The sequence below is a fragment of the Zeus faber genome (genome assembly GCF_960531495.2).
Source record: "Zeus faber genome assembly, chromosome: 19".
Taxonomy (NCBI): Eukaryota; Metazoa; Chordata; class Actinopteri; order Zeiformes; family Zeidae; genus Zeus; species Zeus faber.
In genome coordinates, this window is record NC_137206.1 from 12,960,782 (window position 1) to 12,985,365 (window position 24,584).

Below are 24,584 nucleotides of genomic sequence, written 5' to 3' on the forward strand. Positions count from 1 at the left end.
TCATCAACTAATGTTCACAACAAGTGGCGCTCACTGGCGTTGAGAGACAATGGTAGCACATCAGGCTTTATAGATGAATGAAAACACACATTGTTTTACACCGTTACATGATATTCAAAATTTCAGTGTCTTGGACAACTGGACGGTAACAACTCAAACTGAAACAGAACCTCCATGAAGATGGCCTGTCTGTGGTCCGAGCGCAAAAAAAAAACACTGGAGAAGAGCTGGTAACTGCTCAGTGTTCAAATCACCCTCACCCTTCACTTTAAATCCAACCCGGAAGAACGAAGAACGGGAAGAAAATACAGTGAGTAGGTCTTCGACCATTTCGGGGCGCCACCGTCCTGCGCCATCATGAATGTCCTTTAAACGTCTTTGTACGGGGCGATAGGCATCTTTTAGTGGTCCCGGCTTCAGAGAGCCGTCAGCACATCTGATGTTTGGAGAAACGGACTTCTCAGGTATCTGGGAGGTTCCCGGAGCCCGGTCCCTGCGGTGCGGGCCCCACCACACGGAGGTAACTGGAGTAGACTTACTGTTAATGACAAGTGACCAGGGCCTTCTTGTAATCCACTTAGCATCATTACGCAGGGTCAGCGGCTGTTGAGAAAAACTGGGTCGCGCTCGGCAGCGACCGATATTCACTTTCGCCTCCGCTGCCGGTCCCTCGTACCCCAGCTGGACGGAACCCTACATTCCATTTCAGTTGTGTGCGCTGGGGATGAAGAAAATCTGTTCTGTTAGGTACATTTCCATGTATTGGATTTTTATAAAAGCGACAGCCCTGCATGAATTTAATTGGGAGAACACGGCGTATTTCAAAGAATGCCACATTGCTGTAAAAACAGACGAGCACTACCGTTGAAAAGTTGGTTTTGGAGAGGCTGTGTTGTTTTCTTAATCTTTTCTCTTGCACCGGCTAGTCATAACTAGAGGAAGTTGTGGCACCGGAGAGACCACTCGCTAATTTGGAGCATGGGGGGGGGGGGGGTTGTGACCTCCATAGCTCCCCGACTTAAAGCGCGGTGCTTATGAGACTTGTAATTAAAACTGCTCCGGTGAAGGGGCCAATGAGGCTCGCGGACAGGGGTGCACAGTGAAAGTTTAACAAAACATAGGTGGACAGCTCGGCATCCCCCATAACATAGTCAATGCCTTTCTTGCAATCCCAGCCCTCCGTACCCTGTGTTAGCTCCAAACATGTCAAAGGAATTTTCAACTGCCGAGGACCCTCGGAGTGAACTCTTAAACCGTGTCTTGCTCTCAAACAAAAACACACAAACAGTTGACCCGCTCATGCTCGGCAGGCGGTATATATACACACCCACCGCTCTGCATTAATGACCAACCTTGCCACGGTTGTTACGGGGTGGCCCTGGCTGTTATGATTCTCATCAGGGCAGAGGAGCTAAGGCCATCCCTTGGTCACCTTCTCCGGATTTTTTTCGCTTTATAACCTAAAAGCCCAGTGATTGAGAAATAAAGCTCAAGGTAACTGGTCCCGGGGACCTCTGCCTACAGACATGAGGTAATGGTGAGACTAATTGGGCTGAGGAGACAGGGTGGGCGGAAGCTCCTTGGCCCGGAGGACCGTCGGTCTACGGCCCCTCGCTCTCTCCCTCGCTGCAGTCAAGGGCATTTACCGGGGGATGAGGAAAACAGAGCGGCATCGGAGCTGGCTGGCTGGCTCCTGGCGTAAAGCCACGGTGATGGACTGGATCGCCACATGAAAGGCCGGGCAAAGGCCGGATGGCGGAACAAGACGGGGAGAGAAAGACTGAAAGAGAGAGAGAGACAGATGAACGGAGTGAGAGAAAGCGAGACAGCGGGCAGACAGAAAGGGAGTCCCAGGGGACTTTGAGCAGAATGGCTCTTTCACAAACGCCTTTTATGAGACGGATCGGCTCTCAGCAGGGGCCTGGACGCCCCCCGCTCCGCCCCCACCACTCCCTCCATCTTTTCTTCCATGGCCTCGGCCCTCTGAAGTACATGACGTACAATTTGTCACGTCAGAACAGGCAGGACTTATCACGTCGTGCGCCGTTCGGGATATTGGCCCCGACGTTGTAAATTAGCACAGTAAATCACAGTGATTGCGGTGCGTTTCATAAGCGGAGAGAAAGGTTGTTTTTTTTTTTGAATGGTTTCCGAATACCGCCGGGGCGACCCCTGCGACATGTCGGGAGGGGAGGGGGGACTTGTCTGGAGTTTTCCACAACTTCATCCGCAGTCGGACTACCCGGCCGCCTCGTCGCCCCCCCCCGTCCCCATGCTCCTGCCTCGCCTCGCTTGTCTGGTCCCCCTGAGCCCCGCTCCCCCCAAAAAACAAAGGGCTCAGTTAATAGGTGGATTTATGGACGGGAAAATAAATACATGGCGAGAGCGATTCATGGGAATGAACTGCGGCTCCGGCGGGGACAACATCAATCTCCCACGGAACCCGCGGATAAAAGCTGCACCTTTCTTACTATAAATCCTCCGATTCAAAACCCTCGCTCTCTCTCCCTCTCTCTCTCTTTTTTGAGCCATTACAGTACAAAGGGGGAAAGGGGGGAAAGGGGGGAAAAAAGGAGGGACAGGCGCTCGTTTGATCCGGAGGAGCCTTTCTTTCGCGAGAGGCCTCCAACTCACTCACGCCACGGCTCACCCTTCAAAGGAACGACGCCGGGAGACGGGCTCGGAGGAAGCAGGGGATTTGTTATCTTAAATCAGTCGGGGGGTCAGGGGTATGTAAAGACTTTTATTGACCCAAATGGAGATTTATGTGAACGAGACCCTTTTCTCCTTTCCACCGAGGGCAGTGCCATTTACCACGATGATATATCCCCGTTTTTCCCTCGCGTAATCAAACTCCACGGAGCGGATGGTCGGGGGACCCCAAACACGTGTAGACATACGCGCAGCATTCGTCGCTGTCGCATCGTTATTCATGTATATAAGCGTTTGTACATGTGAGCCGTTTTCTCTTCGCCTGTGTTAACCGCCATGGTCCGCGGCGCCGTGAAGGACAAATCCCTGGAAACCTCCTTCGCCGGGGTTTATGTGAAAGCACTGCTCACGTTTGTTTCTGAAACCCAGCGCGGGCTCCTCCTCCCGGCACACGGTGTGGGACTCCGCGTCCGCCACGACCCCCCTCCTCCACCAACACCACCCGACCCGACACCTCGTCACAATCTGGCCGTTCGTCAGGCGGAAGGGCTCTCCGTCACATGCGGCGTCGGGCTTACGTAGCAAAACAGGGATGGAGACTCGTCGGGGTCAGACACAGCCCACCGCAAATAAACACACCGGGGAAAACAGAGGGGGCCCCCCACGGGCGATGAGATAGTGGGTGAAAAAAGACACAGGCTCGTGCTTAACGGGGTGCGGTGGAGGGGGGCGTTGAAAATTGAGGGGTGGCCTGGCGGCGTGGTGAAGGACTGGAAGTGGAGGGGGGGGGGGGGGGGGGGGATGGCACCAGCCGTCTTGGCTCTCACCGGTCACCCAGGGTTACCCCCAGCGCTGAAGAGATAATTTCCCAGGAATTCCTCTTACGAAAACAACTCAGGTGAAGGCACTAAAACGCATCGGTTTTCCAATTCTAACTTCCTAGAACGATGTTTTTGCAGCTTCTTTCACGATAACTCATTGTCGTGTGAAAGCCAGTAATGAGAGTATTCAGTGTCTTTTCAACAGAAATATTAACTTCAAACTAATATTTTCTTTCTTTAAAGCCAGCACGCTTCACCAAAGTCAATTGACAAAAAAAAAAAAAAAGTTTTCCTTCCCCTTGATTCGAAAGACTTAAAATTCAAAAGGAAGGCTCTTTGTCCTTGTCTTTTTATTCCAAACGTGCGACTCCCTCATCCCATCTGAGAAGTGCGTCAAAGCCGACGACCTCCCTGAACCGTAACTCGGCATTCATTCAATTCTCGGCACCATCTCCTGATATATTTTGTTGATTCGATCCAAACCCTTTTTTCGAGCCAACTTGAGAAACAACTTTCGTTCCTTCTCTGATTTAACCCCTTTCTACATTCTACAAGGACATTCCACTCCCCCTTCCCCCCCTCAGTTTTTTCCCCGACTGAAGAATAGCTTTTCCGGGACGCGTGGGAATCTACGTTATCCACGTCGGTCCTTCAAAGGTCTAGAGGTGAGCGGGATAGGGGAGGGGAAATAGGTGGTACATTTTCACTCACTTAGTACCTTTTACCTGTTATTGTTATGGACTCCGCGTCCCCTCTCACCCACTAACTCTGTGACAATGCGGCCCCGGAGTTTGTCTTGTGTTAAGCGTACATCATAAAAGCCAAAGGGGGAAAAATAAAGCAATCTCCTCCTCTCTCGCTCACCTACTCAGTCACCGAGTCTGCCACAGCGTTATGGGCCTGTGCTGCGCGGCTGTACATACCCGGTTAACCCGTCACTCCATAATCCTAATTGGGAAGAAAGACAGAGGGAGAGGAAGACCAAAAAAAAAAAAAAAAAGAATAGATCGAAGGAAGGCCTGTAAAAACGCCGGTCCCTTCCGCTTTGGCCCAAGTGAGCGCTTTACCTCTTCCTGACCTTCCTCCCGACACCTCCTCCTCCTCCTCCTCCTCCTCTCTCTCTCTCTGCGTCTTCCATCCCACAACCAAAAAAGAAAAAACAAAAAACAAAACCATAGTCCATCACACACTGCCTCAGATCGCCTCAGAAGCTTCTGAGGCGATCTGGAGGAGAATAAATCCTGAGGGTTGGGCGCTTTGGGGTGATTTGGAGGGCGGGGGGAGATGGAGATGGAGAGGTTTTGGAACGTCCTCAAGCCGGGGTCTGTTGCTCGCCCCTGCACACAGGACTTCTTCCAGAATGAGCCCCCCGAACCACCACCACCGTCAGCCCCCTCCCCGGAACAATCGCTTTTAAAGGTCCCGCGACGTCTGGGTTAGTCGTTTCAACGGCTGTTGAGTCCGGACGCCCCGACGCGGGAAGGCGTGCTTTGAGCCACCGAGGGGTCCACGCCGCATTGACTCCTCAGAATGTCTGGCTTATTCAGGCGACATCCAAATTAGCCTCAGAACAATTTCACAAAGAAAGGGGGAGGAAAAAAAAAAAAAAAAAAAAAAAAAAAAATCCTGGAAAAAAAGTTTTTTCCGAATCGAGATCTTCCCAAAGGGGGGTGATGGACATTTGACTAACGTCCACCGCTCTCCAGCGCTGTCAGATGCGAAGACGAAAGGTGCGAGTCTTATTTATACAAACGTTTTTCTCGGGAGCAACTCTCGGTCGTGTGTTGATGGATGCTTTTTTTTTTTTTTCACATCCTCGTGACCTAAAGTAGAGGTCAGCAGCACAGGTTCACACACGTTCTAGACACATTAGCATATTTCCGATGTACCAATTTCTGATGTATGGCTTCGGCAGGCAAACTGTTCTGTCTCAACCGAGATTCGCAATTAATCCCTTTTCCAACAACGTCTGAATCATCTTGGCAATACGAGTTTAAATGATTATACTGTTTTTTTATTAAAAAAAAAATAAAATAAAATAAAATAAAATATAGAGTCATCGGTAAGAACTCATAAAACTTCATATGCAATATTATAGTACAGTCAGAAGAGAAAACTAAAATCTTTTTTTGCCCAAAATGTAAAACCTCTGGTTTTGATCAGAGGGAAAGACGTGAAGATATGAAAAAAAAAAAAAAAAAAAAAAACCAACAGGAACATATCGTGAAAATATAATTAATAAAGACATAATCTCCTGGCGTGGACATAAAAAAAAAATCGATATGTAAAACATTTAGCCAGTGATTGCAACAGACTGAACTGGATCAGCCTATTAAGCTTCTGATGAATGAAAACAAAGAAAATGTTTAAAGAAAAAAAAAAAAAAAAGGAAAACAATGTACCACGGTATATTTGGGGCATCATAACCTGAGCAAGAAACCAAACACGGACAGAAATGTTCTGTGAGCGTGTGGGACAGGAAGTGGAAGATGGACTTGAGAGTCAATATCAACAAGTGGACAGTGTTAGAACCTCGGGACACAAGTTTCCAGTGCATTAAACGTCCATCTCTAATCTTCCCCGTGCAATGGAAATGATAAAACGAAACGACGCCCTGCAAGTTCTGCGGCGTTATCGTTAAAATTAACATATCAAAGTGGGCGCGGCCATTTCAAGTAAACGGACACCGACACAACAGGGAAGATGCGGCAGTTTGCCTTAAAAAAATAAAAAAAGGGGGTTTTCTAACTTTTCTCTCAAGTGTTTCCTAAAAATACCTGAAGTACATTAGGGACACGCAGAGTTGTCTGCCTTCGGGGGACAGCTTGATCTTCACAACAGCAGCATCGACTTCAGCCTGGTCTACAAGCGGCTTCATAAAGAACACGGCGTCGGAGATGCGGGGGGGGGGGGGGAGTAAACCACGAGGAGAAACCGGTACGATACCGTACTCTCCATATGAGGTTCCTCCACTGCCGAGACCCAAAAAAAACAGAGGAAGAAAAAAAAACGGGTAGAAAACAAGCGGGCTCCAGAATAGGAAAAAGAGAGTTATGCGAAAAATGATCAACTCCTAGTGTCCATGGAAAACATTCTCCGCGGGTAAGGACGTGAACATTCTCACACTACCTAGGTCACAAGTGGCTGCCGGGATGTTTTTCTTTTTACACAGTTATAAATTTCAAAGCGTTTGTTTCGGCCCCACTAATGTGCCTCGCCGAAGCTATTTTATGTGAATGAAAACAAAGACTCCACCCTAATGAGACATGATTAAGAACATTTTCTTCGAGCGGGCGGGCCAAAGTGTAGAGCTGGGACTTTAAATGGCAGAGCTGTTATGCTGGGCAACCTTCACACGGAGGAGGGTGGCGGCTTCCTATGAATTGCTCCTTAATGGAATATAAAACACCTTGAGAAAATGGCCTCTCTATGTGCTTTGTCGGGGGAAGGAACTGGAATGGGGTGGCGGATTCAAATGCGGACCCCGTCAGAAGCGTCCAATGTCAACCTTCGTCCCCCTTAGGCTGGATGACGGAGGTTTCACACACCCACGGCTCAAGATATATAAAGTATAAAAGTTATGCCAAGCAACAAACTAAAAAATATTAAAATATATATTAATTTTCCCTTAAAAAAAAAAAACCCCAAAACATTACGCCTACTGCCCTCTCCTCAGAGTGCACCCGACCACGTTTTGTTTGGACGTCGAGGTCACGGTTCTCGCAAGCCTTTCGGAAGCGCAAGTAGAGGTTTTTTTTAAGACGGGGCAGCGCTTATATATTTTTTTCCCTTTTCTCCACTTTCTTCACAGAGACGGGCGTGTAAACCTTCCACTCGGGAGGAAAACAAACAAAACAAACAAAAAGAAAACAACAGACGACAACAACAGTGTAAATCCCCTCGGGTTTTCCCAAGTACGTCGCCGTCGTGAAAAAAACACAATATAGGAAGGAGTCCAGTGGTTGCGTCCCACAGCTCGCTGATGTTCTGGCGGGGCGGCTCCGGCCCGGACCCCGGGAAGTCCTGAAGATTCCGAACCAACGTCCGAGACAACGGCTCTTTGCTCCGGTCCGCCGCGCTCCGCCCCCCGCTGAACCGGTCGGACCGTCGCAGGGCCGGGTTCGCGGTTCAAGCCACAGGGTCGGGCCTCCTACCGGTCTCCCCGGTAAGGATCCGACGTAACACCCCGATATCCCCCTCCCCAACACCGACCGATTGAAAGCCAAAAAAACCAAAACCCGCGTATGTACACGTCAAAGCCCTTCCCCCCGCGCCGGAACGGAGGCCCCCGGCGTCCGTCCGGCTCTCAGGAGTGCGTCCAGCTCACGGGGACCCAGTGCGTCTCCGTCTCCACCTTCTTCAGCGCCAGCCGCAGCTCCCCAAACGCCGCCGCCAGGTCGTCGTTGACGATGACCTTCTCGAAGAGGTGGCCGTACTGGCCCTCCATCGACTGGCCGGTGGTCACCATCTCCAGGAAGTCCTCCTCCTGGGTGAGGGAGGGAGGGAGGGAGGGGGGTGGTGAAAGGTGGGAGGAGAGAGCCGAAAAACAAACGAACGTGAGCGGGGGTGAAGGGCGCAAGCATGGAGGGACTGAAACAAAGAACAAGATCATTTCATTTGAATTCTCAGCCTATCTGCTGCAAACAGGGCACGCTCAAGACAGTCAACAAAGGAGCAGATAAATTCACATAACTGTAAACACAAATTACACGGCCATGCAAATATAAACGCAAATAAACACAGAGCGGGTCGGGCAGAGCCCTTTATAGCCTCCTAAAGACACAGCACCCGCACACAAACCTCGGTCGCAGACCACGCACTAAAAATCTCGAAAAAAAAAAAAAAAACCCAAAAAAACTAAAGAACCTGACCTCAAGGAATTTTCATAATTTCCCTTCACGGCTATCCAATTCACAAGGAAAATAAAATAAGCTCAAAATAAGCAGAAGACAAAACATAACCATAATTGACAAAAGGCAGACAAGGCGCGTAAAACATACATAATTGTTACATGCCAGTCTGGTCTTTATACGTGTGATGGGGCAATGACAGCTTGCGGACAAGGCCACTTTCGGTATTGGGAATGAGAACTTTGGTCATGTGAAAGTGGCATGCAACTTCTGGTAAACGCCAGTAAATCTAACTACTGTAGCTACCGCGGAGGCAGTTGAAATAGTAGCGTACAGTACACTTAAGTCCACACTCGCTGCTCTCATTTGATGGCGGGTTATTGAAGATTATGCGTTCTCGTCGCGGTGCGGTGGCCTTGTTTTCCGCCGACCGTCCCCCCTCGAAGGTGAGTGTGGACGATAGGACAGTGTCCGCGGAGCCTCAAGGGATTTTGGCGTGCCGCGTCCCGCTAAAGGGCGCTCGGGAAGGGTTGCATCGAGCCGATGCTTGACCATCTGGCGAAAGAACCAACTCCCTAATCACTACACCGCCCTGGTGACCAATGGCAAGAACACAGACATTTCCGCCGACCGCGGAGAATGAAAACATGATTTTTATCCGCGTGAGACTAAATGTCTCCAATCTGGGGTTTGGTGTATACTTAGAAAACGGTTTCATGCCCAGGTAACCCTCCACCGTGGTTGTTTTTGGGCACTCTGGTTGTGGCCGGTTCAGCGCTCGGCGCGCATACCGATTTAGCCGGTGCTTTTTTTTTTTTTTTTTTTTTTACTGGGAACACTCAACTTCAGATCTCCGGACAGATATGGTTTTATATTGACTCGCTCTGCCAAATGAAAAATTATAAATAGGATGCAAATGGACATTTATTTCAGAAAAACACACGCACACACGCAAGCACACACACGCACACACATGCACACACACGCACACAGAATAAATACTTGCTCAGGCACATATTCATAAATGCGTTCTAAACTCAGTCGCAGGGTCAAGCTACATGCCGTCTGTGTACAGAGGAACATAACCCTGGTAAAATCATCTCTCATATAACTTGCATTCTAGGAGCAATTCTCTTAGTTTGGAAAGGCTCCGGCGGTTCGCTGTGCAGCAACGACTCAATGACTTCCTTGCAAATGACGCTTAGTTAAAAGCCTGGCACCCCTTGCACCAGACGACCCAGCGCGATTTTAACCCTGTGGGCTCAATCCACCCGAAAATGAATCAAAAATAACACCCACGATATCTCACGGCCCATTGTCTTTTTTTACGTGAGGACACATGATGGTTTTATCAGCCCCGCGCCTCAGAGGGAGGAGGAGGACGGCCCGAGATCAAAACGCTGCTTTTCGGAGGTCGGAGGGGTTTGTTGGCCTGTGGAGAGAGCTCTGCTGCACATCGGGGCCAATATCCGCTGGGCTCCCTCTCTGACCCCCACACGCCCTCATACGTGCAAAGGCGCATGCACCGGCACGCGCGCGCCCGCCCGCCCGCCCGCCCGCCCGCCCACTCCCACACACACACACACACACACACACACACACACACACACACACACACACACACACACACACACACACACACACACACACACACACACTCTCCCTGGCCTCTGAACCTGTTGCGGCAACTGCGTGATCAACTTGGAGAGCAAATACTGGTTTTGGTGTGAGATCTGTGAACCGAGGTCCATCGGCACATGGCTCTAGCCGGGCCTTGCCAGGTGAGAGAACATCAATCACAGCCAGTTTGGGGACAGAGAGCTGGAAAGAGAATCTTAGGCGAAAAAAAACAGGAAAAAGAGAGAAAAAAAAAAAAAAAAAAGCCGAAAGGGGAAGGCAGCAGCTCGTAGAATTAAACGGGGCGGACAAACGATTCTCCTTCATCCACCCTCCTTACACGTGAACCAGACGCGTGGCCCGCCGAGGGGCTACGGGGTCGGAGCTGGACGCTGTGCGGAGGCAGAGACAGCGATACAGTGACAGACACGCAGACGGAGCGAGGAGCGTGCTGGCCCCACGTATCATCTCCTCCAAACTCCCGGCCGCAAGTGGACTCCATCCAAACTCTCTGCTGCGTCGCGCCAAGCGTTCGATGGAAAAATGTCTTTTACTGTGCGCAGTAAAATCCACCTGTCCTCAGGATTAAGACAAGACATACAAGTGTAGAGAAAAAAAAAAAAAAAAAAAACCCACACGGACAATCAAAAAAAAAATGGGACAGATCTGGTTCAACGAGAGGTCCTCGGCTTGTCCCCGCCTGGCTTTTGGGGGGCGACTCCAGATTCCTTCAAAGCTACGCTAACTTGGACATTTCTGACCACCTTTACAAATTTGTAATATACGATATCAGCCTGCCCTGGGTTGAATCGCTGGTATGCTTTTACACCTCTTGGAAAGCCGCTCGCAGCGCTCTTCCAGCTATAACAATGGGCCCAAAGTCAGAGCACCCTGTTAAAACAATGAGAGCACTGTTTTCGGGGCTTTAATCATTACAGCAGACCTCTCTCTCTGAAAGAAACAGCGCTGGCGGCGGATAAAATATGTCTGAGATGACTCATCAAACACTGCTTTCTCTTTCAGTTCCCTTTAAATATGTCATATATTTCGCTAATATTTGACGGGGGAAAAATATATATATATACATTTATATATTTATGTTGTGTGACGCCATCAAATGTGGCAATGAGCCACAAGATCTCGTCTGCTTTCCGTTTGCATCTGTCTGAGGCAGATCATCATCACCATCAACCGTAGAGTCGGGTTCCCACATGGGGTCACCTGAGATACACACAGGGTCATGGGACCTTTCTAAGGTTGATATATTGATATTTGATTGATATATTTTTCAACAAAAATGTTAAATAGGTTTTAAATATAACATCATTTCTATATAATCCATTTGGAGCAGCTGTGATACTGTGATGCGGAATATCTGCACAATTTCGAAAGTACAGGGAGAAAGATTCTTATTTAGCCTCAATATGTTGCTTACAGGCCTAAATATGAATTGTAACGGGAAATAAAAGGAAACAAAAATACAATTTGTCACACTTGAATTTTGGGACTTAACAACGGGTCATGACCGTAAAAGGGTTGAGAATCTGTGTTCTACGGTTTTTAAAGAGCAAACCTTGATCGTTTATACCGTGTTCCGGCTCCTGAAGTGCGCGGTGACTTTGGACGATAAAGTTTGGACAGCGAAGTAAAGAAAACGTTTTTTTGGGGGTTTTTTTTCAAAAGACGGCTGAGTGAGGGGATGTTCTGAGTTAAGGCTGCCCTCCGAACGGCGACCCCATCCTCCTCCCGCGGTGCCGGCGGTAACACCTGCAGCTCGCGTGATTGAGGCCGAGCAGACGTATTGACGGATGCACAGCGAGTGAGATGACTCATACGACGCCCGGGGAGGAAGCCGTGGAGATGATGGGAGGGCAGACAGGCGGGCGGGCGCGGGCTAATACGAGGAGAGGACGACCGCAAACCCCAGCCCCTCATCTTACTCCCGCCACCACATCCATCCCATCCCTGGCACGTTGGAGTAAGACTTCCATCATTCCATTTTTACTCCAATCTCTCGGTATTGATCGAATTGAGTCATATCCTGGGGCTTGGTCCCAACGCGTGAGAGTCAAAAAAAAAAAAAAAAAAAAAAACGGCAGAGAGCGAAGGCTGGAGGAACCATAACACCACCCTGCTCCAGCCCCGGCATCTCATCTCAGCGAGCATCGCACATCAGCTAATTGGTTTCATCTGCGTCTCCCCCCACACCATCCCCACAGAAAGGTGTGCAGGGGATGACCTCATCAAATGTGCACAGGCATATATATACACCCACACACATGCATACATATCAATAAATATCCACACACACACACACACACACACACACACACACACACACACACACACACACACACACACACACACACACACACACACACACACACACACACACACACACACACACACACACACACAGATAGGATTTCACTTCTTTCTCTCGTAAGCCCTTATGAGTAAAGCCATGTGTTCCTATGGCGGAATCTCAGCATCTGATTCTTTCTATCTCCGCTCACGATCTGTGTTCTTCATGTCAAGGCAGAGGCCCTACCCTCACCGTGTAAAGGTCAACGTACAGTAAATGCAGTTGTAAAGTTCTGATAAAAAAACGATAATTGTAGAAAAATTATGATATCAATTGAATGTAGACTATCGTAGTCCCAGGCTGCTGGGGTTGAGGGTATGGCTTAGGCCCTGATCCCCCGTGACATGGAGATCACATTGCAATGGTCGCATAATGCTGAGCTCACACAAAACTAACTCTGTGGCTTACTATTTTATATGATCATAAAACCATTAATAAAACTATTTGGACCTTAGTTGTATGTAAGTTATTATTATTATTATGTCATTTATTTATTTTATCGTGCTTTGCATGCCCCATGATTGGACTTCACTGCATCATAGATGTAGCAGCATGAGACTCACTCAAACTACTGTATGTGGATATTATTTTACTATCGTGTCTGTGATATGACAGATTTTCAAAGTCATAAAATAAAAAATGAAAATTGCCAATATAAAATAAACCAAAAAAATGCAAATAAAAATAAACAAGAAAAGTTATACTGTCATTATATATGTAATTAATAATACTATTAAAGGAATAATTTTTGATTTAATTACTATTATCATTACTACTTATTACTTGTTGAGTCTCACCGTGTAGGGCTTGGGGGTCCCCTTGTCGTCCTTGTCTGAGATGACTTTGGCGTTTCTCCTGGTCTCCCTTAACCTCTCCAATGCCGGGGGCTTGACGAACACCACGTAGGGCTTGAATTCGGCAGTCCGCAAGTGCTTTATCGACTTGAAGGAGACAAAAGGTGAGGGAAGTAAATTAAAAAAAAAAATAGAAAAAGGGAAAAATGCATGTGTTTCATTGATGAGTGTAGGTTGGCGTTAGGGCTGGGCGACGTATTGTCATAATATCCACATCAGCGATGAGGGACAAGACATCGTCTCAGATTTGAAGTTATAGAAACATCTCGATATAGTTAAATCTGCTGTGCTTAAAAAAGTGTTCTTAAAAAAGAATGTTTTCACATCTGCGTACACACAGACCCTTGACATCCCTATGTGCTTATTGTGTGGGGGTCAAACCAAAGCCCAAAGCGCGGCTCATCAGCAACATGCGACCAACATGGGAGTGGATCATTCATCATGTTGGAGGATGTCAGGGGACTGAAGCGCAGGTGGGGGCATTTTATCATCTACTATAATGTTGTTTTTTCCTTCTCAAAAACAGAGCGAACTAACTGAACCAAATCAATTTAAACCTACCGTGTTTGAACCCTCTTGAACCAATCTCATACCTTGTCAAATGAACTGGAAAAAGTGTGGAACAAACTTCCCTGCAATCTAACGAAAACCATTGACAAAGCTGTGGAAGGTCATGAAAGGTCAATGTGTGCTTTTAGAGACATTTGTCCAAAATGGTCCAGTTGAAGATTTTGGTCAGAATCAATGCATTGCCAACTCAGGATGCCAGATAACCAGGGTCTCAACAACTGGGTTTATCTTTCTTTTTTTTAATTTAAAAAAATTTAATTTACAAAGTAATAGCAGAAGCCATATCCACGTTAGTCAGTAGTTGACATAACACGAGCACGGCTGCCGCTCCAGCCCTGACAAATATTTGGCTACACCTGTCTCCGAATATAAACAAACCAAGCGCACGTCGATCACCAGAGGGGTCTGTTTGCCGGCTGCGATCCGGGAAAGATTTGACAGCGTCTCTCCTTTTTTCACGAGTGGTGACAGAAAAATTCCCAAAGTTCAAGGGAACAGGTTCAAAATAGCAGCCGGTGCTGATTGGGATTTCGACAAAATACGTAAGAACAAATGTTTGCATGTACGCATAAGTGTGTGTATTGAGCACGCCCCCACGGCGGACGGCAACAAGCACATGCGCACAAAAACGTAAGGGCTCACACACCGGTTCGTAAGAGTCTGACACACTCCAGCCCAGGGCTCCAGGGCTGAACGACTGTGCTCACTACCGAGACCGGGGTGGTTTTGACGCCACGCCAGGGTAATCTATATAATGGCGTATTTGCGCATGTGTGTCATTATCCACTGAGGGAAAACAAACATGGCAGAGCCTCGTAGCGCGAGAGGCTGGGAGGATGCGGGCTAGGCCCCCGAATAGCAGGAATGGTTGCTATGGAGGGGGGTTTTTTCACCCGGGCTCAGGGGCACGGCCGGCCACTTGTGAAGGGGCCGAACACCGCCACCCGAGACACATAAGCCAAAGAGGAAATCTTTGAATAGAGGAAATTAGCCGTAATTGCTCCCTCCCAAAATGCCCCTTTGGAAAATGCGACTTTGGTTAAACCGGAGAGAGCAAAAGCCGTGGCTTTTGGGAAGACAGCGGCCTCTCCAAAAAGAAGAAAAAAAAGAAAAGAAATAAAGAGCGAAAGCCAGAGAGAGAGAGAGAGAGAGAGAGAGAGAGAGAGAGAGAGAGAGAGAGAGAGAGAGAGTGAGGGATGTGCTTTCAAGGTAGGTGTGGAGGTGCCAAAGACCTAAAAACATCAGGGCAACCAGATACGGAGGGATGGGGAGGGAGGCAGGGCTGGTGAGAAATAGTGATGAAATGTTTGGCTCTTTTATAACACTCGGTTCCCGACGAGTTTCTCGGTAAAGAGATTTGTTAAGCTTTAAGACTCTTTGTTTCCATTGTCTTCAGTCGGTGAGCGAGAGCAGACTCTCTCAAAGGGGAACGAGAGCCAGAAAGAGTCGGCTCGGCTCCGGGCCGTGAATGGAATTCTCATCATTTCATTCTGTCAAAATATTGGTGGAATGCAAAATATCAACTAGTCACACTCAATTATGCAATGTTTGGCCTTTTCCACATAAATTTAATCCTCAGGTATTATTTTCAGTTTGCGAGACAAAGAAAGTCTCTCTCTCTCTCCCCCTCTCCCCCAGTCTCTCTCTCTCCCCCCCTCTCCCTCTCCCTGAATCAAAACTTAAGGAACTTGTCGGGCAGTGACAGAGTCGCAAACGAAACACTTTTTGCCGGAGTGACTCCCGACTCCCGGGGGGGTCATTTTCACAATCAGTTCGCCATGAACAAATCGCTTGGCGAGTCCGGTCACGTCACCAGTGAGAAAGCGTGCATGAGCGTGCATGAGTGTGAGAGCGCGCATGTCGGCGCGTGTCACTCACATGAGGCTGCACGTCCAGGAGGCAGACTTTGTTCTTGGAGAGGACGGAGCGCACAGAGTCCAGGCTGGTGCCGTAGTAGTTGCCTCTGTACTCCCCGTATTCGATTAGCCTGAGCGGAAGGACAGCGAAAGAAAGAGAGAAAGAAAGGAAGGAAAGAGGTGATGGGAGAGGGCAGGACAAAACACAAACGGTACGCCACCTTAAACGAGCCGACATCTTTCGAACGTCGTCTTCTCCTTCAGCAGAGTCCAGCTGCGGGGAGGGAAGCGCCACTCCCTGTCCTCGTGCGGTGTCCCGTCCGTGCCTCAACCCCGGTGAGATTTATCTTAGAAAAAGCGACGTCTGAGGACCCCCCGGATCCATGTGCAACAAGAGAAAGGGGGGTGGCGGGGGGGGGCGATTCTCTCATCTCCTGACAGATCTGCAGATCGCGTTCCTCGGTAGAAAGCGAGAACACCAGACGTCCTGGCGAAGGGGGCTTTTTATATAATCCGTGATGTTGCCCTTTCGATTGGTAACACCTGTGTGTTCCAGAGCATCTGAAGAACATTTATTTATTTATTTTATTTTTAAAATGAACCCTGTTAGAGCTCTTTATCTGTCTGTTCTTAGCCCGCGAAGTGGACGAGCTTATGACAAACAAATGTTTTTTTATTACCAGATCCATCTTCCCTCCTCAACACCAATTGGCTGTCAGAAAAAAAAACAACAAAAAAACAACAACAACAAAAAAGTCACTGATGTATTTTTAGCCCAAAACAAGGAGGGGAAAAAGGAAAAACTCCCCCCCCCCCACGAAAAGGCCGGCGCGGAGTAACAACGTGGAAAGAATTTTCGACCCAACTAGAGAGAGGGCTGTTATGCTTGCCGTCCGCTCACCATGATTGTCTGACAAATGACTGGAAATGACTGTGTGTGAGTGATGCCATGTAAGGGATTTTTTTATTTACCGTAATTGCTTGTGTAAGAATGTTTTACTAAGCCCAGCGAGAAAAAAAAAAAAAAAAAAAAAGGGACGGCGGCTTACAGAACTCTTAATAATCCCCCCTCTTTTTTTGGAATATGGGAAAATCATTTAAGAGCAAGAGAGAAAAAAAACAAAAAAAAAACCCTCACGCCTTTCAGCATACTGAGCTGTTTGTTGTCTGAGAAGACAGACTATGGAACGGGTGTATGGGTGCACTGAACCCCAGCTGAGCTTTTTGGGAAGGCTCTTCCAGCTCCACCACACGCGTTGTTCTTGTTGTGGTCGCCGCTCGGCTTCTCTGCGACTTTTTTCCGCTTTCGCCGCCATTGTCTTCGCAGCATCAGGCGTAACGCAAACAAGGTCCTCCGGCTCGGCCGCCACTTAGCTGCCGTGTAATTTCGGCGCGGTAGTTGCACCCGCCCCCTCCCCCATCGCCACATCACAGCACGTGCCACTCAACCCTCCGACTCCGCCGAAAAACATCGCATGCTTTGGCCGGCACCACAATGGGGCCCTAAATATACACCCTGACCATTGCCACCACCAGCACCACCACCACATGCATCCATTCCACTCCACCCATCCTCCTTCTACATACGATGTATACCTTAAAAGGCCTTTATCGCCGCCTAGACTATTTTTTACGAGCTTGTGTTTCCGTTTAACGGCGGGACGTGGTTGGATATGTCTGCCGGAGGGCGGTCTCCGTCCAGAGGTTAGGGAAGGAAGTGGACTGAAGGGGATCTCAGGGGCCGGTGTCCAGAGATCAGTTACCGACGTTTGGGCTTGGTGCTGTCAACGCCGCCTCACACCCAGTTCCACAGACAGACAGACGTCTGTAGAGGGCCCGGTGTATTTTTAATGGCGGGGTGAGCGGAGGGCTAATCGGGAAAGACGTTTCGTGAGGAGTCTGTTTACTCCGAAAAAGGGCCCTCGACTATTGTGAGGATTATTTGGGGAATTGTTTGAGAGTGGGGTTCAAGGCCAACATTTTGAGACCCTTCCATTTAATTTCCCTTGAATAATGATTGAAAATAATTCGCTATGGAGTGGTTGTGACCCTTCAAGGTCTGAAATGATGACCCAAAACTGATATTGAGAATCGTACAATATTGTTACTAAATGCATTTTGCTTGTTTGCTTTTTAGGTATTACTATTTGATTGGCTTCTATTAATGTGAAGCACTTTGGCTTGCATGTACTACCCTTTCAAATACGCCATATTGGCGGTGGCAACAGATATACCTACTTGTTGTTGTGGATATCCGTCTCGAAGAGATGCTTGGAGATGAAGTGGTACTCCACGCCGTCGTTCTCCTGGTTCCTCTTGGTCCGACTGGTGTCTAAGAGGGAGAGGGGGTGGAGGCGGGAGGGGGACGATTACCTCAAAACCCAGACTGTCTGACTCAGTGTTGGGGCAGAAACCAGTTGAACTGGGGCCCTTATTAACATGGCTGTAAGTCTACACGCTGCGCCATGCCAACCCTTGTATGTGTGATTGTGTAACGGTGCTATAAAGTACACAACCTGTAGCGCTCCGCCACTAAACTCAGACACTTAACTGACATTCAGCAGCTTTTTTTTTACTGGGGCTTTATTAAATCTGGCTCCTGTAATATTGCGGCGGGGCCTGCAGACACAAGGGGCTGTTAGCATTAGCCACCGGCGTTAGCTGCCGTTAGGAAATTGAGTTTGGGAGCTCTCATTAACATCAAGTCCCAACATTTACTTGGCCGTAAACCCGTGCCATTAAACGGGTAGCGTTGGGGCGGGGATGAGAAGGGCGTGTGAGTGTGTGAGTGTGTGTGTGTGTGTCTGTGTGTGGAGGAATTCGTTGGTGTGTGTGCAGAGGGCGAGGCACGCGGAGGTAACGCGAGCCGCACGCTCTGCTCGTGTTCCCTCCATGCGGGCCAGGGGTCGGAGCGCCGCGAAAGGTCAGAAGGAGACGGTGAGCACCACGCCGGGCTGTCTGACCGCTCAGCGCCAAAACAAACCGTTAAAAATCCTGGACGGTCCACCAGACACCTCTTTCCGCCTTTACCTCTTTCCGACAGTGGCCACACTTCCTCACCCGTTTCCTCTTTCAAGGACCAGATGAGAATCCTGGAACAATAATGGTATAAAGCTCGAACCACGATTCTCAGACTTTTTCACATCAAGGGCACTCAATTTGAGACGCTCGACCCCACGAGAACCCCATTTGATTTTGTCGGCGGAACCCCAATCTGAGAAGAACTTGATTGTTGGATGCGATTTAGTCCAAACTTCCGGACCTGGGGACCCCCTTGGAACTCCTTGCAGGACCCCTGGGGGGGGAGGGGTCCCTCGGACCCCACGTTGAGAACTGCTGACCCAGAGGACCTAAGAAGGAGGATTAGCGTCTTTCCTGTCAACAAGCGTGACCACAGCAAGAGAATAAGAACGACGTCCAAGTCCAAGTTGCGAGACGGGGTTTTTCTAGCGTATGTGATATCAACCGATTGATTACTTAGACCGTGCTGCGTGCATTGTTTTGGCATCGGTTTTGTGGCACAGAAAAAAAAAGGAAAAAAAAAAGAAAAAATAAATCATAATTACAGTGCAGCGAAAGAATCTGTGGCCGCTCTTTTTCTAAAATCACGGAAAATATCGGTAAGCTTGGATTGGAATCAAAATGTTTAAGCCCCCCACTCTTAATGGCTTATTGCAACGCTGCTTGCGTTACTTAGACGGCTGGTTTACATTTTACAGCGACAAGCGTGTGTATGTGGTGGTGTGGGCGGAGGTATGGGGTGAGGAGGGGGGCGGCTTGAGCCGGTGGTCTCCCAAACTCCGGTATTTTAAATTAACAAAAAAAAAAAAAAAAAAGGGTAACGCTTTCAGGGGGTTTAATCTGAAACAACAGCAAGTGTTAAACACATCCATCTGTCTGTTGGCAGCAATCAAACATTTACAAAAAAAAAAAAAAAAAAAAAAAAAGTGGCAGAAGAGTTACTTTCCGAGTCTCTTTCCCCCTCAGAGTGAGTGCCAGGACTTGTTGCACCATATGTCCTCTATATGGGTCAGAATCATTTCTGTCTGGGTTCTATTAACGCACCGGCATCACGGGTCACATTTGCGAACAATTAACAGGGCCTTTGAGTGAGAAAGGGGGGAGGAGGGGCGGGGACGTCCAATGGCGTTTTAATACCGGGGACGATTTAGGTGTCAGACTGTGAAAGGGACGCATCCATTATACCACACAGTGCGCAACAAACATGGCAGTTAATAACAAAATGTCGCGTACGCCCCCTCCCGTCATGAACCACCCCCCCCCGCGCGCGCGCCCGTGATTCTGCTCCCGCCAACCTTGAGCGCTACATGTGTGACGGCGAGCTTAAACGTTAGCGTTTGTCTTAACATGTTGGCTGTGGAGGAGGGGAGGGGGGGTTCTCAGAACTGCTAAAAGACTCAAGGGGTTGGCAGCTCGGGGAGAACCAGTCAATCGCAGCCGCCCTGGATGGTGTTCAGCGTTATGGCAAGCTGTCACTTGGTCCTTAGGAGAGTGACGGAGGCAGTAAATCGGCAGTGGAGAGGGAGAGAGAGAGAGAGAGAGAGAGAGAGAGAGAGAGAGAGAGAGAGAGAGAGAGAGAGGCAGAGGGAGAGAGAGAGAGAGAGCGAGAGAGAGAGAGAGAGAGAGAGAGAGAGAGCGAGAGAGAGAGCGAGAGCGAGAGCGAGGCAGAGGGAGAGAGAGAGAGAGAGAGAGCGAGAGAGAGAGAGAGAGAGAGCGAGAGAGAGAGCGAGAGCGAGAGCGAGGCAGAGGGAGAGAGAGAGAGAGAGAGAGCGAGAACGAGAGCGAGGCAGAGAGTATCTCCGGGCCAAGTCATGAGGCAGTATAATGGCATGTCTTCAGGAGGAAGGAGAACACAGTTTCCTCCATCGCTCGGCCTCTGTCGGGGCCGGATTGTGAAAAGCTGACAATTACACAGGAGGCAAAAGCGTTCGGGCCCCGGGGCCTTGAGCGAGGGAGAGCATTCCCAACACCAAGCAATTATTTTAACTTTCGCAGACGCTTTCATCCGCCAGCAAGTGTACGAGCCTCTTTTAAGAGCAAAGGGGACGAAATCCAAAGAGAAGCCAGAGAGAGGGAGAAGTAGCTTATCCCCATGGCAAAATGGCACGAGCGCGTGTTATTTAATATTTACGGATCCTTTCGCCTGCCAGGGCATGGGTATTTATCGAGGATTTAGCGCTCGAACACAACGGGTCACCTGCAGCCAAGCCGGGGCTACTAAACCCGGAGGATGAACGAAGGCCAAGATGTCATAGCATCCATCTTGTAAAGCCATTTACCAATAAAGGGTGCAATTGAAACCATGTGGAAGTGGGGGCTACGTTGAAACCTAAACCTGCCTGTAATGGTCTCGCCCGACTGTACAGGAAGAGGGGGGTGTGGTAGTGGACACATCGCAACATCGGACAAAAAACACAAAGGAGAGTCGGGCGAAACAGGGGGTGAGGGAAAGTAGAGCAAAAGGAGAGGGGTTCCGGTGAACTTACGTGGCACGGTCACGCTAAAGTGCTGCGGGTCCGAGACCAGCAGCTTCCTCTTCAGCTCGTTCAGGCCGACCCCTGCGGGACCTGCGCACACGCACGCACATGCACGCACACGCACACACACACACACACACACACACACACACACACACACAAACCATCAGTCCCGGCATCCATCACCTCCTCGATTCCGATCGGTCCGGAGGAAGTGGGAGACGCGGGGCGAGCGGAATGGCTTCCACTGGTGTGCCTCCGCGACACGCTGATGAATGGGGCCGAGGTCGCGTTTCAGCATGCGTGTGACGGCGCTCGCAGACCGGGGGCGCGCGTACGCTCACGCGAGAACACGTGCGCTATCCGTTTCCCGTCTAACGGTAATGACAATAACTCACTATTCTCGGGTGGGAGGGAGGGAGGGAGGGAGGGGGAGAGAGAGAGCGAGACAGACAGACAGCCAGACAGACAGATAGCCAGACAGACAGAGAGCGAGAGAGCGAGAGAGAGACAGGTGGGGATAGGTGTTGGTGTTTTCGCCAAGTGGGGGGTGTGTGATTTGGAACACAAAATTAAGAAGATAAGCAAGATATAAAGTTTAAAGGTTATCACTATCACTGGCTCTACAAAAGCAAAGTGCCATTATTGACGGAATAACCCTGTTTACACACAACATACTTACAGATCATAGACATTTATGTATAAAGGCATAATCTTACTTTTCAATCCGAATGTGAATTATTGACACAGAGGTTTGTTTTTTAGGTTTATTGTTCATTGTACAGTGTAATTTTTATACTTTTTACTACTTGTATTGTTATTGCTTATTGATTACCACCGGGGATGAATAATGTATATGTATGTATGTATATATGTATGTATCTATCTATATCTATTTACCTCTCTTTTTGTCCTCTAACACTCCAGCAATCTCTCTCTCCCATTTTAGCGTCTATAGTCACCATAGTCTGCGATCCTAACTCGAACAGAGTCATTGCGACGTCTCCAAGCAGAGAGGACAAGAAAATCAATTACAGAGAAACAAGTGCCTGCCGTGGCCCTTTCACTTTCTTTTTTTAAACGTGTGTGTGCGTGTGTTTCGCCACGGTTATTTCCATTTGGAGCGACAGGTTTCTTGAATTCCGCGCGTGCCGGTCGTTCTGGGCAGCGGCTACAGCACGCTCACAACGGACCCCACTGGCAATCCACTTCAAGCCGAACAAAATGCATTCAGCAGGCTGCTCCCGTAAAAACAAAGCGGACAGTGAGTTCACTCGGCGAATGCCGCCAAGGTGGAAACGAAAGAGAGAGACAGAGAGAGAGAGAGAGAGAGAGAGAGAGAGAGAGAGAGAGAGAGAGAGAGAGAGAGGGAGGGAGAAAGAGACAATGGGGGGGGTAACAGGTGGGTGGATGGGGTGGTCGAAAAAGCTGAGAGAATAAGACACTTTACTTGGATAGTCCAGTGTTAATACTCAACTCAATCTCAAGTCTGTTATTTAAGAATTTGCCTTAATACGACTTAACTTAATATCAACTTGTCTGCACATTGGGGAGTCCCTACATCTTTGGCATTGGTATGCACCAATGCCAAACCCAAACTTTACCTTGAATCATCACATCAAACAGTTTCCTAATACGCAATGTGGAATATCCACACTTGACCAGCACTCAAAAGCATGTCAGTTTTGAATGTACAGTAAGAAAGATTCTTATTCAGCTCCAATCTGCTGCTTATTGGCATGATGGGAATCGTAACTCATAAAATAAGTGGTGCTGGCTTCAAAATAATAATAAAAGGGAAAAAAAGAACATTTGTCACACTCTAATTGCTGTCAAGAGAATTCTGGGACCTAAAAACTGGGTCATGGGCAAAAATCACACTGTACGCATACTTGGCCAATAAAGCATGATTCTGCTTCCGAAAAAGGTTGAGAACCCCAGACCTAAACCTAAGCATCTCCAACCTAATACACAAACTCAACCAGTTCTTACAATTTACTTAAAATACCTGAAATTTGATCTTAAGCTAGGTCTGATTAACATTGACTGAATCATAAAACTGATATAAACTGTAAATTTACACCCTCTAGTAATAACATTGGACAGGTTGATGCTAAGTAACCCTACCCCATCAGGTTCCAACCCTACCTCATCGGGCCCTGAACAGAAAGGTTTCAGCGTTGCACAGCCCGGTTAACGGCTGTGGACAACCTTTATCTTCAAACCCCTCGCACTGGCAGCCCTCAAAACGCCCCCACTCCTTTTCTTTTCCACACGTGGTTATCAGTCCTATTGTTTGTCTGCCTTAAGTGATAAAAAGTCGTTTTCCTCTACACGCTCGCACTGTTCTGCGAGGGAGATATAGTACCCCGGACCCCTTTGGAGGCAGGCGCGGACCGCGTTGTGGTTACTGCCTCGCATAAACAAGCACATGGCCAAGCAAAGACAGCAATCAATCACACCAGAGGAGAGGGAATTTTCAGGAGGAGAAAAAAAAACTCAGAGTCAGAGCGCTTAGAGGTTGAGGGTGCGGTTGATTTATGAGGATGATTCGATGGCGTACATTTCTTTGGGAGTATTGCTTTATTCTGTGTTAGTGGGGGAGGAAATGAAGCGTAGGTGTTGAAGTTTGGTAGGACCTTTTGTTTTTCAGTTCAATCTATGGGCGGCAGTGTGGCTCAGGAGGTAGAGTAGATCGCCGGTTCCATCATACCCAGCTCTTCCTGGTAGCACGTCTAAGTGTCCTTTGAGCAAGACACTGAGCCCTTCCCTGACTGCTACGGATGAGTAAAATTGGCTCCTTGCATGGCATTGGTCCCTGAATTCCCCATGGGGATTATACTGTATAGTCTTAAAAGTCTTATCTATCTCGGTGATGCAAACTCAGCATGCGATAGGGAGAAGCTACAGTGGCCGAGAAGTTGTTCTGATGCAGGCTTTGGTATCGGTATGCATGTTCAACGGAACAGCAGGGTCTGCATCGCTATCCCTGAGATGGAAAAGGATTTTCCTCCGATGACGCAACCCTGCACATCCATCTTCATTGGATGTTGCCGCTTTTGATACCAACCACACACGGCCGTAGGTCTTCTTCAGAACACAACAGACAGCGATTAGAGCTTGTTCCAGCTCCACTGTGGAACTGCCAGGACGCGGTCTTTAAAGCGTAACGCCTTGGTTCTCTGTCAGACCACAAACAGACCACCTCTTTGTGCATTGTTTTCAAAAATGCCCTATTAGACGACAATATTACAATCCTGAATTAAAAAAAAAAAAAAAAAAAAAGTATGTTTCTAAAATTTCTACATTTTCTGAACAGGCTGTTGTGTTTACAAAGTGCTTATGTGTGTTCCTCTCTCTCTCTCTCTCTCTCTCTCTCTCTCTCTCTCTCTCTCTCTCTCTCTCTCTCTCTCTCTCTCTCTCTCTCTCTCTCTCTCTCTCTCTCTCTCTCTCTCTCTCTCTCTCTCTCTCTCTCTCTCTCTCTCTCTCTCTGAGGCGAGG

General features: G+C 48.5%; 1 protein-coding gene across 1 annotated transcript in view; it reads right to left on the bottom strand.

The window, feature by feature from the left end:
• Positions 1-7,434: 7,434 nt before the first annotated feature.
• The window catches only part of mpp7a (MAGUK p55 scaffold protein 7a), a gene marked incomplete at its 5' end in the record, with an annotated part of 96,171 nt that continues 79,021 nt past the window's right edge, over positions 7,435-24,584 (bottom strand). The window contains 5 exons of the mRNA XM_080019913.1: positions 7,435-7,959; positions 13,103-13,246; positions 15,608-15,716; positions 17,824-17,917; positions 21,093-21,173. Coding sequence (XP_079876039.1) covers positions 7,780-7,959; positions 13,103-13,246; positions 15,608-15,716; positions 17,824-17,917; positions 21,093-21,173 — 608 coding nt within the window. The 3' untranslated portion in view covers positions 7,435-7,779. The remainder of the gene's footprint in view (positions 7,960-13,102; positions 13,247-15,607; positions 15,717-17,823; positions 17,918-21,092; positions 21,174-24,584) is intronic.